We start from the raw sequence: 16292 nt of genomic DNA, 5'->3' as shown, positions 1-16292 counted from the left end.
ATTTCTGTGGTAAAGTCAGTTCAGAGTAATTTTGTTCAGATTAGTGTCTGTCTTCATAATTTTTGGTTCATGTAATTTTCCTCTGTCACCAGTGCCATGTTATGAGTGTTGCTTCAAAGTAGCTGGATTCCCAACAGCAGATGACGTGAGTGGAAGTCTGTTGCTGAGTTTACTGGGCCTTCTTTCTCTGCTTGTGTTTTCCCAGTGTTATTTATAATGTGGAAACTTCCCCCATGACTCTTCTTGATGTGTTGGTTAGCTGTGTTTTCCAGACAATGCAACTGACACCAGAGGTTTGATTTTTGTTGAGAGCATGCTGTGTGGCAGAGGTTTGGATTAGATACGTAAACCTTCTAGGCTCAGTCTCAGGTTTTGCCAAAAGTAACATTATTTTCCATGCCTAGAAATAACTGAAGCTGTGAAACAGTGTTATAAGCTTGGTACTTGTATGCCAAAAATCTAAGTCAGTTCAAATGCCTTCAGAGGTAAAATGATCAAGTGTAGTGTTAGCTTTGAAAGTCTGAAGTATCGCATATCATAAAAGGTAACATTTTAATATTACTATAATTTGCAACTTCTAGTAGGACTGAAAGTGTAAATTTTAATTAGCAGTTGAGTGATCTGATAATCAGAAATTCAGAGAAAAAGAAAACTTCTGAAGACTTAAATGGTTACTGTAATGCGTGTAGGTGACCAGGTACTCCTAATGTGTGTTTGTATTTATCACAGATGTAGCAGCTGTGTACTTATTTGAGGTGGTAACATCTAGATGCGAACAGAATCTGTCAGCTGTGTTGAGTTTGCCTCTGTATTACATCTATTATTTTCCTATTTGACTATTTTAGTTCTTGTGAGGGATATAGACTTTCAGGTAGTAATTCTTGCATTTGTAGTAGATGACATTTGTTACAAGGATATTTATGTAAGAAGTTTCTGCTGCAACTCTTAAGTCTGCTGCAATTAGCTGAACTTGCTGTGCTTTGTAGATCTTCTGTGACACTTCTTGCCTTGGCAGTGCTGCTGTTACATAACAGAGTGCTGTGGCATTTAATAAAGTTGCATTTTAGCTTTTACATTTATCCTTTGTAACTTGCTTACTTGTAGCTGCCCTGAAGCAGCCTTCATTTTCAAAACTGAAGAACTGCTTTAAAAAAATTAACTTCTGCTTAAGGGTCAACCCCCCACACTTAAACCACTGCAACTGGAAGTGAGTTAGAGCTACCATTTAAAATGGGTTGTTCTGTTGGAGAATAAGCAAATTTTTTTTTTCCTTTTGAAACAGGCAAAGTGGTGCAATATACAGAAAACACCTCTTCTTTTCCCTCCTCTTGACACACACCCTCTGAATTTTTTTCAGTAAAAACTTACTATCTTTTACTCCAAAGCTTTCAACTCTTGTTTTTTTATCAGTGCTTGCACACACAAAAAAGTGTGCTAACCCCTTGATACCTTCCTTGTTTGCAGGACTATAGCCTAGAGGTCTTCAAACTCCCGCTACTGGCTACTGTTGTCTTGTGTATCCAGCTCCTGCCTAAGTTGTTTACCGTGACACTAAAGAAAGGAGTGAACAAGCTTTATCTGTTGTATGGGGACAAACTTTATCCACTTTTCTCTTTCACACTTTAGATCTCCCTTCTGTGTTGTCTTGAGACTTTTTCCAGACTCTTACTTCTCAAAGTATTCCACCTGGTGGCAAAATCAGGGAAATAGTTAATGGAAATGGTTTACACAGGCACAGATCAAGTAGTGCAAGAACCTGTAATACAAGTCCGAAGTTATTCCTGTTCCATATTTTATGGTAGAGAGAGAAAAATTAGAATATATTTGTGTGCCTTAAGTTTCATGTTTCTGGATTTTGCATTTCTAGTGAAGAAGATTTGATTTAACACTTTATATTTGTATTCACTAAAGATAAATAAAATGTGATCCTCTGGCAGGGCAGTAGGAATGGAGGACATTGTTAGAATGAGAGGACAGTACTGTGCATATAGTACTTCATTCTGTTTCATGAAAATTTTCACTTCTCTGTGTACCAGTCGAAGAGAAATTGAGACACTGTTGTACTTCCAAGTAAGGTAGGCTTCCAGATATTTTCTGGAATATTTGACTGCTTGTTTTAGAACAAATGAAAACAGTGACTGTCAGGAGTCATCTGGAAAATGGCCCTCTCAGGGGAAGGAAGAAGTTCATGGAATAGTGATTTTCGGTCTTGTAGTAAGGGAATTGAATGGGATCATTCAATTATTAAGTGTTAAGGGAATCTAACTTCTATTGTTCCTCCTTCCATTGATGAAAACTCTGCTATTAGTCTGTCCTGAGGCACACAAGCTCTAGTCCTATATACTTTAAGACTGCCAATTCTCTTAATTTTAGAAATTGCAAGGCAGGAGACTGCTTGTCTTTTTATATTGCCAAGTATAAATACCTTTAAATGATATGTCTATGACTAGGAACTTACTCTTTCATACACATTTGGGAAGCCCTCTGAATGATAATGCCCAGTAGCTGAATGTTCCAGTGTTCTCTGAGTGTTCAGTAGTCAGTCAGCTATCACGTTAAATTGATTTTGCGCTTTCTTCCCTGGTTTGACTTTCAAACCTAGTCTTAAATATTATCCTGAATACGCTTTTTATACTAAATGAAAGATGAAATTTTTATGATTCAAATTTTCCATTTTTATATCTTCTGTGTTCTCTGTGTATACAACATGATTAAAATTGCTGAATTTACTTACCATATATTGTTTCTTACAGGCTAATCACAGAATATAGAAGCGTGACACTATTACAGTATGATTTAAATGATGCTTTATTTTCTGTAGATCAATGTCAGAGTAACCACAATGGATGCAGAGTTGGAATTTGCCATCCAGCCCAATACAACAGGCAAGCAGCTCTTTGATCAGGTAACTTATATATATTTCTGTGTATGTATGTGTACAGACACATAAAACTATTCTGGTTATTAAGGCATAGTTTAAGAAAGTGGAAGTATTCTTCTGTATAGATTATGTTTTTCCTTATGTTACCTAAGCTGTGGTCTCAGTTTAAACTTCCTCATTACTTCTCATGGAATGTATTAAATTCAAAGACTACTCTGTGTAAACAGATTAACAGTGAGGCTTCAACTGAATGGTGAATAGAACTGCTTTGAAATTAATTTTTTTTATGTCTAATGTTATAGTTGTAGCTGCAATATAATAGAACTACACATATAAGAAATTTATATAGCCTTTACTATTGAATAATTAATGTAACAATTAAAGTTTAAGGAAAACTAACATATTTTCTTTTTTTCCAAGAACAGAAGCTGTAGATACTTTTTTCACTTCCCAAATATTAGAAAAGTAATGTTTTCCTATGATTCAGTTTGAAATTTAAGTTAAAAAACTCTGTAAGTGGAAAAGTTAAAACGATGGCTTTAATGTGCTTATGGATTGCAGACCCATCAGAACTACAGATTCTCACTTGTCTGTTGTACACCAAATGGGCTAAATGAATGATTTCTTAAAAAGGACTGTTCTCATATTTATTTCATGTGATGTTAGCCATCAGAATCTTGAAAACAATTTTTTGATCTAGGTTGTGGTGTTTTGTAGAAAATGTTAAGAATAGGAGCTTGTTAATGTGCTTTTTTGTTTTTTCTCAAGAAACCAATAAATATATATCTAAATCCAAGATGTATGCATTTAGATAAAAATGCAGATGTATTTTAAATTACTCTTCAAAAACACTTTAACTGTATCAGCAGTTATGTCTGGTAGAACTGTTGTGTCTGTCCACTATAGATGCATAAAGTATGTAATGATTGGGTATTAAGAGAAAGTAATGCATTGAAAGAGTTTTTCAAGAACTCTTAAAACTTTTAATTGACCTTTAAGAGTCTATTAAATGTGTTAGTATATAAGTTGAAAGGAGGATAATGTTTATTGGTTTGTAACACTGAGCTTTTTCTTTTAGATAATTTGCTGGTTTTGTTTGAAATGACTGACTGACCTTCAGTGCTCTTACCTCTTGCCCCATTCTCTTAACATCGGTAGCAATGTATCTTCAGTTTCTACATAGGAATAGACTTAATGATTCTTACAAAAACTTAGAGAGGGGCTGTCCTGCTTTTTGCCTAACCCATACTATCATCAAATAAAAAGTCCAGCATTCTGTGGCACAGAAACCTGAAGCTGTTAACTTGTCTTTTGCCAACCTTTGCTATCATCTGCCATGCAGTATTGGGTGGGGTGACATTCTGCTGTGTAACCTCTTGTGCCCAGGTAATCGGGTTCTTGGACATTCACAAACGGGGAACAAAGATACAGGTCAGAACGCTTTTTCATGCTCTCTTCAGCTTTGTTCCTCAGTTCACTGTGTCGCGTTTGACCGGTCTCACCAGCTCTTGCAATCAGCTTCTGCAAGGTTAAATTGAAGAATTGTTAGGTCATGCAAAATCAACCAGCATAGTTGTGTGCGAAGGATTTTGAGCATGATGTTAAAATCATTATATGAGTTTGATAGAGTAATGTCAAGAGCTGAACTGTATTGCAAAATCAGCGTTAAATTTTTGGACAAAAATTATGCTGTTCCTCTGTAGAAAGAGGATTGAATAGCACTGTTATTGAGGGGATTTGTCTTCAAAGTTTATGCAGAAATGGTGGACGTGACAGCAGACTTCTTGATTATTGCTCTCAGAAAATAACCTCTCTGTGAATTTAGCTGTTGTCTAGTGTTCCCCTATGGTTTTGGTGAACAACTTGTCCTTTTTTTCTGTCAGTGGTTCTTTCAAGCTTTTAATTGGTGTTTTCTGGAGTTGTTGATTTGTTTCCCATTCCGTAAGTATATTTTCATCATCTTCATCTGCTAGCAGACATGAATTCAGGATATGACATCTATGGCGTTCCCTTTTGCTGTTGTGAAAGTCGGTAAAGTTCTTACTAATTGCATAAACCCTTTTTTTTAATTACTCGTATTTCAGAAGGTGTCTTAACATACTTATCATTAGTCCTTCTGTCTATCCTGTCAGTGGTTAGAATAGGCAAGAGGAGATCTGTCCTCTTTTAGTCAACCAATTTAGCACCTCTAACTTTCCTAGGAGAGGAAGAACCCTGAGGTATGTTTCCACACACGGCTGGTAACGGTGGGGGTTGTTTTGTTTTGTTTTCAATAAGATGTTAGCACTGAGCATCAGTGCCTCTGGTTTACTGTAGTTGCCATTCAGAAAGAATGAGAAGGTTGTCTCCTATTTCGGGTTGTACTCCACTGTCCTTTCCAGGTATCTCAGAAGCCTCCCTTATGATCTTCAGAAGCTGACTCAATGAAATTCTTGCTAGGTTGTCTTTGTGTGTCTGTTGTAATTTGCCAAAACATGTCTCTTTCTCTAGTTGCTTTTCTTCTCCAAGAAGTTTTTATTGACTTATATAATCAAATTGTAGGATGTGATGGTGGATAAATCTGGTTTACAAATGCAATGAAGACTTGCCTTAAGCCACTTAATGAAGAGTCAGAATCAAACTCATAAGTTTCTCATTCTGTACTTAACTTTTCATGTCATGCTACTGCAGCACATAAGTGCTTATATTATCTTGATATAAAGTTGCAGAGAATTTGTTTCTCTTTCCTTTGAGCTGAGAGGCGGTGATAGATTATACTCTTTCCTTATTTGTGGAGTCTGAAGTAAAAAAGGCTAATGTATAAGCTGGTTTTAGTGTTGATTTGCAAGCATGTGTAACTGCATTGCAGTAGACAAGTTGTCTGTATTAAATGTGCAGTGTGCTTCTCAGTGGAAGGGCTGTAGTTAGCAGGTGAGAGCAAAATGTTTTGACGTGACCACAAGCACTTGTCTCCTTGTGCCTTATGGGCAGAGTTGTTGAGCATCTGCAGTTCTTACTACTTTTGCATCTTGGAGAGATGATGAGGTACAAAGGCTCAGCTTGGACAGCTGCAAAGTAAAGAGCATTCTCAATCATCTGATAAAGCCATAAGTAGTTTGATCAGCATTGTATGGATTGTGCCAAAAGTAGTAGCAGGTCTGAAGTTTCTGTGTTGGGACACCAAATTCAATGTTACTCAGGTCTATACTATAACATAAATTTGTTTTGAACATTTCTGATGTTCTAAGGTAAATGATGTAGGAATTCTAGAGAAGATAACTGAGCTCACTAAAGGAATCGGGTTAGATCAATGAACATTCTTCATTCTGTGCTTTGGAGCTGGAAAGGTGAAAGGGTAGAGGAAGAAAAAAAGGTGCACTCTTGAATGATTGTTAAATAATAATACAAATGCAAGGCAACAGAAGTAAGTTTGCACAGCTATCTTGTGACATTTTCTAATTTTCAAAATCTTAATTTTGCAACCCGATAGTACTACTTTAAAATGGAGGAGGATCTATGTGTAAAATTCTATTTACTTCACATGCATCTGAATGCTTCCATAAAACAGCCTTCAGTAAACCAGCTTGCCAGCATGGTCCAACCTGAGAACATATGTAAGTACTCCCATACTGGATCTTTTGGAGCCAGAGTTTAGTTATTTAATAATCTTTGCTGGACCTTTCTGATTGATTGCTTATTGAATGAACGTGTACTTTTACTATGCAAAAGGCTTGTAAGGTAGTTCCAAAGCTTCATTAATACTCTGTGTAGTAAAAGTGCTTCTTTTTGTTTGCTTTCAACCTGCTATTGAATGATTTCTGTTGATTCTCTTAAGTCTTAAATTAATGAGGAAATAATGAATATTATTCTCCCTTTTTCTTCTACATGCCATGCAGGTTTTATAGACCTGTATTGTATTTTTCCTTTCTTCATTTCTCTGTCAGTAGCCTTAGTTCTCATCTCATCATGCAGAAAATGTTCCATGTCAATGATCATTCTTTTCAACATTTCTGAAACATCTTCAGTGCTGCAGCATCCCGTTTTAAGTTGATGTGACCAGTCCATATGTAGTATCAGAGATTTGGGAATAGAATCATAGAATCATTTAGATTAGAAAAGACCCTTGGGATCATCAAGTCCAACAATTAACCCAGGACTGCCAAGTCCATCACTAAACCATGTCCCTAAGCATCGCATCTATGTGTTTAAATTTTAAACGTCTCCAAGGAATACCGTAGATATGTATGGTAATATAACAGCTTTGTTGCTTTTTTGCTTTATAATAAGAGCTTTGCATAATTAAAATTGTTGTCCTTTACATACAGTATTTTGTTTTTATTAAATACCATCTTTTATTGAGGTTCATCTTCCTTTTTACTGCTCATACACAGATCTTTATGGAAAGTTTTCTACAGCAGATTTTGTCGTGTCAGTTTCATTCTTTTTTTTGCAGATTACATATGAAGTCCTGGAGGACTTCCCTAGTGGTTACTCTACAAGTCTGTTGTGAAAAGAGTTTGTTTTTTTTTTTTTCTCTCCAACTAGTATGTCCATAAGAAGACCTTCCCTCTATTCAGGGAAAATTTTGTTTCTTTAGTAGCCTTTGGTGATAGACTGATCAGAAATCTTACAGGAAATCCACGTATGATTTATCAGCCAAATCATCCTTATTCCTTTTATCATTAACTCTTCTAAGATCTCAGAAATACTTTGAGAAAGCAATTCATCCTCATTACCTCATACTTTTCCACAAGTATTATCTGTTATTACTGTTTCACCAGTTGTCTTCTGTTGAGGTGGACTTGTCTGTAGGTCTGCAGATGACTTCCCATATGTGCTGTCAAATATCAGAGTCCTGTTTACTACGTTGTGTTCCTCAGGTGCTGAGTTTGATGTATGCAGTAAGCTGCACACTCCAGTTGGTAGTTTGGCAACACTGTGTTCGAGTTTTAGAGCTCTGAGGTGAATGCTTCCCTGAACTTGATATTTTGCTACTATTTTCATTTTTTTTGTTCTTGTAAAACCTGATTACATTTCAATTTGAGATGGTTTCTGTAGCTTAGTTACCATTAACAAAGTGCTGATGGTTATGGATCATTTTATCTTCAGGTGGTGAAAACTGTTGGTCTACGTGAGGTCTGGTTTTTTGGGCTACAGTATGTGGACAGCAAAGGCTACTCAACTTGGCTGAAGCTAAATAAAAAGGTAACAATTCCCTAATATTTAGGCAAGTCTACGGTTTGAGATATACTTTTATAAGGCTTGCTGCTTTAATGTTGTAGGTGAGATGTAGCTGACTTCAAATTTAGTTGACAAGTTGCTTTTTATTTGCTTTAAATGACAAAATACATTAAGTTTGGTTAGTTATACAAGAATATGTAAAGCTGTATCAACATTTAATTTGAGAAGGAGATACCATTTCCTGTATTTCCAGTACCATGGTGATACGTGCATGAGGAAAACTTAAATTCATATGATAGTCCTGTTTTCATGTAGTAAAATATAATAGAATGTTTTACAGTGGGGGACGGGTGTGTGTGAAGTATTTGAGCTTTGGGAATTTGCATGAATACAGCTATAGATCTTTAAACGAGGCACCAATAATAGGCTCCTAAAGTTCTATTTAGGTACCTATCTAATAAGTAGATTGTAGGATAATTTATGTTTTGTTTTTTCCCATCAGCTCTGAGCACCTTGTATCTCTCAGCTTTTGGCAACCAGGCCATTTGACTTGGAATTCTATTTATGAATTTGAATGGTCACTTTTCATTTTAAAATTGGCTGTCATGTTATTAATGGAACTATATAGAATAAAGAGACTTTTGAGTTCAACTTAATCAAGAGTACCTTTTTTGTCTTCAGTATTTTGGGGGTAAATTGAGAGGTTTTTAGGAGCAAGTCCCACTGCCTGCATTTATATAATCTTTCCTTCTCCTCTGTGGTAAATCTAGCAAGTTAAACCTGCTAACCACCAAAGCTGTCTCCTAGAATTTCATGTGTGTCTTGTTTCATATGCAATATACATTGTAGTGCTACAGATATTTTGTTAGCCCTAATGGCTTGCCTCCAGTGGTTGGAGACTTACAGGATTTAGCACATCACTTATGAAAAATACAGAAGACGTTGCTCTATGAAAGCCTTTAGCAACTTAAGTTGCTGGTGCAGTTCAGGAGCAACAAGAGTGTACTGATTTCTTTAGTTTTGACTAAGGCAAGTTTTTTGGTTTTTTGTTGTTTTTTTTTAAAAAGCTTGTAACATTTCATTAAGTGCATCATAAACTGGCTCTAACTTGTAAATATTTGTGGTAAATACAGGTAAGATCCGATAAATCACAGAATAGATGTGGAAATAAGGTTTTATTATGGCAACAGCACAACTAATTGTTCATTGGTGAGATTAAATTGAATGCTGTGTGTGTAAATCAGAGGCAGATGGACAATAATGAAAAGCAAGCAAAACTTAAAATTGACATATGAAGTGTTGAATATGATACTTACGCTGCCTTATTTATGTATTTAAATGGCTGCATTATATTTACAATTTTTGCTGTTTCCTACGAGTCAAGCAAACGGATCATTTCATGCATAGTGAAGAAGTTCTAGAGGGACTACTAAGTGCGCATAAAATTACATGTAATAAAGTGCTTGAGGAATTGGAATTTATGAGATTTACTATGAATGTACTTTTAAATAATCATTTTATTTGATGTTAAATTTAGTTTCATTGTGAATGTTTTTGCTTTAGTCATAATCGGGGCTGAAAGCTAAGCCCAAATGAAATGGAAAATTCTACATAAAAATGAGGTTTTGTTGAAATTTGAAGTAGACATTTACTTAAGATGACCACATCAGATTTCTTCACAGAAATCATGATTATAAGGCTTATGCATTCTAGGAAAAAAATGTGATTAATGCAGGTATGATTTTTGCATAGGAACAGAGCACATGTATTTAGTTCAATAGTTCAAAGACTTTTAAAAGAATCCGCTTTACACTTAATGTACTGTAGTTCCTGCTAAAGAAACCTTGTTAGACTCTAGTTTGTTACTTCCTGCAGTTCATCCTTGGATATAGTTTTGATTAAAAAAATTGTGTTACAACTTCTTTTTTTTCCCAGATCTTTACTGTGATAAATACAAATTCACATAAGCCCACAAAAAACCTCTTAAACCAGCCTTTGAGTAATATTTAAAAATTGTCTGATTTATCCAAATTGGTGTACTTGATTCAGTGCCACATGAGCATTTAGTGAGTTCCACTGTGGGCTTGTCAGGAAGCACTGGATTTCAGAGTAGAGGAGCTAAAGAGTTCATTACTACTGAGTTAATTATATATTAATATACCATTTAGTGCTCTTTTTATTTTTCTTTATTCCTCTCTATCAGGTAACACAGCAAGATGTAAGGAAAGAAAACCCTTTGCAGTTTAAATTCAGGGCCAAGTTTTTTCCAGAGGATGTATCTGAAGAGTTAATTCAGGAAATAACTCAGAGACTTTTCTTCCTGCAAGTCAAAGAAGCGATCTTAAATGATGAAATATATTGCCCACCAGAAACCGCAGTTCTTCTGGCTTCTTATGCTGTCCAGTCCAAGTATGGAGATTACAGTAAGGAGATACATAAACTAGGCTACCTAGCGAATGACAGACTTCTCCCTCAGCGGTGAGTGAAACAGTTTTTGCATCATCTGCTTATATAAACTTGATTACAGCACATTTTTTGATAATTTAAATATTAAGTGATGATGTGCATTTAATGGTAGCTTCCTTAAGAGTGCATGTCTTGCTAGTAGAATTTAGAGATCCTAATTTAGACTCTTAAATAACAAAGAAGCATCTCAACCATGTGGTTCTTGAGACCTGTTTCCTGTCCCATCCACAACCATCTGCATGGATATTTAGTTGAAGAAATTTTCAAATCAGTACAAAATTATCTAATGTTCCTGGAGGCTTGCTTCTGCTAAATTACAATAAAAATAATCTAATATAGAAGTCAATAAGATTCATTCGATACTCCTTTTCTTCAGTTCTTGATGGTTTTGTACATTAAATTATAATAATTTCCTGAAAATAATTATAAAGTGCATTGCAAATAAAATATATTGCATAAAAATGCTAGCCTGGACAGAAGTTAGAAACTAAATTGTTGCCACTGTTGTTGAGTATAAACTCATTTTGTGTCAGCTGATTATCTAGTTGGTTAGGAAAAGTAAGCACTGAGATTATAGTTCTGTTTCTTTATGCAACTGAAACCATGCTCCTGGTGTGTTTTGGCAGCAAGAGAAGTATTGCAACAAAAATGTATAGAGTTAGACAATTTTTTTATGTGTGTAGATGAATCCATAGTGATGTATTGTGGACAAATGTGTGATTAATAAATGCATAACATTAATGCATCTTCAAAGAAATTAGAGCCATGGAATAATTTGAGGTTTCTTTAAAAAATCATATGCTTTGTCTCCTTGGTTTGAAAACTAAAAGTGGAAACTCAATCATTAGTTGTAACTAAGCTTGAGAATTTTCTAGCAAGCAAAAAAGCCTTTTGAAGGATTGTGGTAAAGTACTGAAAAAAATATTTCTGAAAATGCTTGAGATTTTAAAAAATCCTGGCTAAGAATTTGTTTTTGGCTGTGTACTGCCTTCTTGTGACGGTGAAGTCTATACCACTTTCGAGAAAAGTACTCTTTGTTAGGAAAGCAGGGAGATGCAGAACCAGTAAAACTGTCATTACTGAATATGTTAGTTCACAAATCTTGGGTTTTGCTCAGTTATGATGACAACCTGTCAACACTGGAGTACTTGTGTACAACACAAATTCAAATACTTAAGATGCTCCTTTTCAGTAGACAAATGTTCAGATGATCTCCGAGCATATGCTTTCAACCAGTCGTGTGCCAGTCTGTGCTGAGTGAGCATGTTGCTTTTGTATTCATTCTAACACAACTATTCAAGTTTTGTGTCCTGTTACCATGAGATTTCCAGAAAACCAGCAAATGCATCATAAAAATATTTCAGAACAATATTATGTCAAAAATACTTGTTTCCCAAAGTAGACTAGCTTTCAAAATTTTACTGAAAAGGGTGAGAAGATTTGCAGTTCCCATTAATTGTAGAGTCATAATGTTCACTTGTCAAATTACTCCATATTTCTTGGCTCAAAACTGAGCTGGGTAGCACAAGGCATCAAGTCCTTGCTGAGTTACTCTGTTGCAATAGTCCTGGCATATCTGCTAGTGATGTTTCATCAATAGCATGTGAAGAGGGGATGGAGGGAACCAAATGACAACGTGGCTATTGCCAAAGATACTGCCAGCTTTGAGGATATCATAGGAACACAGAATCATTTGAGGTTGGAAAGGGAGCTCTGAAGATCATCTAGTCCAGTCCGCCTCCTCAAAGTTAGTCACCTGGAGAGGTGATCGATGCTCCATACGGTTAGTGTTTAAGAGGCGTTTGGACAGTGCCCTTAATAATATGCTTTAACTTTGGGTCAGCCCTGAATTGGTCAGGCAGTTGGACTAGATAATCAGTGTAGGTCCCTTCCAACTGAAATAGTCTATTCTAATTACAGCAGGTTGTTCAAGGCCTTTTCCAGTTGGGTTTTGAATATTTCCAAGGATGCTGCTGCCTCTCTGGGCAACCTGTTCTAGTGTTTGACCACCTTCGCAGTAAAAAAATAAAACACTGTGCATGTGTATTTCACCTGTAGGCATTGTCTTGTGTCTTTCTACTCAAACTCAATTCTAAAAGAGGAAAGTGCATAGAATTTCTGTAGAAGTAGATACTTTCTTGGAAATTTTGGAAATTTCCATTTGGAAAGCTCAAGTCACCATGAGGGTGAGTGAGTAGCTGGCACAGGTTGCCTGGAGAGCTTGTGGAGTCTCCCTCCTTAGAGATATCCAAAAGCTGTATAGACATGGTCCTGGGCAACTGGCTGTGCGTGACTCTGCTTGAGCAGAGGGGTGGACAAGGTGGACAGAGGTCACTTCCAACCTCAACCATTCTGTGATTCTGTGAAGAAGAGCTTGGGAGCAGGGCTTTTATTTTCAGGTGGGCACTTGTGTGGCATAGTGCTGGGATAGTGTACTTTGCAATATCCTGTTTTGTCCCTTTTTTTTTTTTTTTGTTAACTTTATGCTATACCACTGTGAAAGCTTTTGAACATTTTGTGAATGTCTGCTGGAGGAGTAGAAGAAATAATGGTGGAAAGCAGCTCATAGTGTAGATACCACAATGTAAAAATCAGGCCTCATTTAATTACAGAATTTCTTTAATAAATTAACATTGTCCTAGAAGACTTGGAATTAATTTTTTTATGTAATAAAACTTGTAAAAGATTGCCAGGATGCTTTTTGGTTATTACAGACAGAGCAAGTTGTTCTTTGTGTATTGTGAGGCTTCTGTAAGTATTACATTTAGGGCTTATACTTACATGCAAGGCTAAAGATGAGAAAAGAAACAAAAAGTATGTCCTGTCATTGCATGTTCTTGTGTCATTTATCTGTGAACATGTAAACTTGGTGCAGGTACAAAACCTAAAACGCCTGCCTCGGTTTTGAGGAGGAGAGCCTTGACAGGCATGCACACTAGGCAAATCAAAATGTGATAATGGCTACCAGTGAAAAGTGCACTTCACTAGATATGGGGCAAAGTAGGAAATAGAGTGGCAGAAAGATGCTATAACAGATGAAATACTGCATTAGTATCTTCTGCATCACTTAGTCTATTCCTTATTGTACTTTGCTAAAAAGTGCAGGGAGAAGTAGTAAATCCTTACTTTCATGAGTAAAGAAAAAGGAAGGAAAACAACTGTTCTGACTTTTAGAATAAGATTATCTTGTAGTCTTTCTTTTTTTTTAAATTGTCATTTAAAACAGTTTTTCTAGGAATGCTTGAAATGCTAGGTGCCTGGAATAAAAGCATAATAAAGTTGTCATATGCATTTGATTTCTTACTGTAGTACTACATTGAAAGTTCTAGTCAGTCAAAATACAATTCCATCATTGCAGCCTGCTGAATGTAAACTTCAAATAGTTTTCTGAAACTGCTTCGCTATTGATTTTATTTATTAAAAAATGAATCCAAACTGTAAACTCAACAAACTAGTCTGCTAACTTGTCTTGATATGTTACTTTATCTTTCAAGCTTGAGTGTATCTATGCATACCTAGAGATTAATATGCACCATTGTCTTATAAGGATTTTATAGGCCTGCATTTTCAGGTGTTCCAAACATACTAGATTTCATGACTTAACTGAGAGTTGATATACACCATGGTATGACTTCTACATTACAAAGAGTTCAGAATACCATGAAAAAAGAAGTGATTTCACACAATTGTAAGCGTGTATTTGTTGATATTCAAAGTTTCTGTTTGTCTGGGTTAAAAAGATGAGCAGCATATAGGAAGACATGTTCAAGTTTATTCCATTAAAGCATGTGTTATGCTGCATAACCAAACTTCTCTTTGTAACTTTAAGATACTAAATTTGTTGTCATTGTCATTTAATAGCAACAACTTCTATTCACAGGGTGTTAGAACAGCACAAACTGACAAAAGAACAGTGGGAAGAAAGGATACAAAACTGGCATGAAGAGCACAGAGGAATGTTAAGGTAATTATGTAAAAAATGTTCCAAGACCTTTAAGGGTTTTTATTATTATTAGGATGTATTTGGGGAGGTGGCATATTTTATTTGGCAACTGCTTGCTTTTACTTTGACCGGGGTAGGCGGTTATCAAAAACTTCCATGAAAGCTTCAGTGAGGTTTGAGATTCCAGTTAGGTTATTGGCTTACTTACATGATTTCTGGTAAGGTTGTCAAGTGCCTTTGACCAGTCGTCTGCCTTTAAAACATATTTAGTATTTCCTTTGCTCACAAGGTGAAAAGACAAAGTGTGATGATTGGACTGTACTTTGGTGTTACACTGTAGAGCTCTATAAGTATCTTGAGTCAATGTACATGTGAATTTCAAAGAGAGATGTAATTACAAACCAAATTTTACACTAGTTATTCTGCAGTTCCCTTATTCCTGCAATGTACTTTTGATTTTTCTACACTATGCCATTTTTTTCTTCTTTCATCAGGGAAGATTCTATGATGGAATACCTTAAGATAGCACAAGACTTGGAAATGTATGGAGTCAACTATTTTGAAATAAAGAATAAAAAAGGAACTGAATTGTGGCTAGGAGTTGATGCTTTGGGTCTGAATATTTATGAGCATGATGATAAGTAAGTGGCTAATACTAATTTTGCAGTTCTGTCCTAGGAGGTTCTATCTGAGATTACAGAAAAACGACCCTATTGTGTGTTAAATAACATCTAGCAAAACAGGTTCTCAAAGACCTTCTAATCTACGTAAAAAATACAAAAAGAGAGATAGATGTTAACTGCCAGAGTATTTGAATCTTGAATATTAAATACAGATGCAAAAGAAGGGAAAGGAAGAGCAGTTCTGTGTAAACTTAATTTTATGTTGCTTAATATGGCTATATGGTAGCTAGACCATCTTTATATGGCTTCTTTCTGTACCTTTCCTTCCCTCAAGACTTTCTTTTCAGTCACGATGAAAAGGACATTGAGAAGCTGAGCAACATATTTAATGAGAAACATTTTGTAAAAGCAGTAAATAGAGTTATAGCTGTTAGAGCATGAAAACCTATGAGGTGAAAGCTTTTAGACATCAAAGAAAATAGATTAATCTTGTGTCCTGATAAAGAGATCAAACATTCTGTGCTACTTGAAGAGAGGTAAAGGTGAAATGTACAAAATCTGAAGAATCTGAGAACAGAACAACAAACTTATTCTTTTGTTTCTTTCCAAACACTTGTTAATAACATCTGATATCAACAGTCCTTTCACAGTGATTTGAAGTTAAAACATGATATGTCAAAACCCAGATAACACCTGTCAACTGAACTGAAACTTAATGTTCTTCAATGTATATATACTCTGTAACAAAATTCTCTAAACCTTAATTGCCATTAGATGGCAATATAACTCCTGAAAAAAGGAAATATTCAGAAAGCATTCAGATCAGATGAACAATCAACCAATTTTAGTATTCTTTAACTCCTGATAGTTAGCAATTAAATACTTAAACTTTTCCTAATGCTTGCAATTAAGATAATATGAATTGAAAAAACTTTCTGTGCTCATAGAGAGAAATATTTACAGTTATGCAGTTGTTGTGTAACACTGTAATAGTTTCTGAACTGAATTTATTTTATTTGAGATGCAGGGGAAACAAATTTAGCTTGAACTTTAGAAATGTAATAACACATATCTTGCATCTGAGTTTAAATAAAGTACAACATTGCTGAAGGCTAATTTAATTTAGTCTTTGAAATGTTGTAAATTTTCTCAAATTTAAATATTTTAATTGAAAACAGAATTATCAATAGCTTATAAAGAATCAGTACATGATTATGAT

At 35.3% G+C, this 16292-nt stretch overlaps 1 protein-coding gene across 2 annotated transcripts in view; it reads left to right on the top strand.

Annotated features, from left to right (window-relative positions):
• RDX (radixin) overlaps positions 1-16292 on the top strand; it is a 41609-nt gene that overhangs the window by 15541 nt on the left and 9776 nt on the right. For both annotated transcript variants that reach the window (XM_080377195.1, XM_080377196.1), the window contains exons 3-7: positions 2822-2905; positions 7970-8065; positions 10245-10519; positions 14388-14471; positions 14945-15091. In XM_080377195.1, coding sequence (XP_080233321.1) covers positions 2822-2905; positions 7970-8065; positions 10245-10519; positions 14388-14471; positions 14945-15091 — 686 coding nt within the window. The remainder of the gene's footprint in view (positions 1-2821; positions 2906-7969; positions 8066-10244; positions 10520-14387; positions 14472-14944; positions 15092-16292) is intronic.

The sequence above is a fragment of the Falco punctatus genome (assembly GCF_963210335.1).
Source record: "Falco punctatus genome assembly, chromosome: 2".
NCBI classification, from domain to species: domain Eukaryota; kingdom Metazoa; phylum Chordata; class Aves; order Falconiformes; family Falconidae; genus Falco; species Falco punctatus.
Note: the sequence above shows the minus strand (reverse complement) of the source record. Positions and strands in the feature narration are given on the sequence as shown.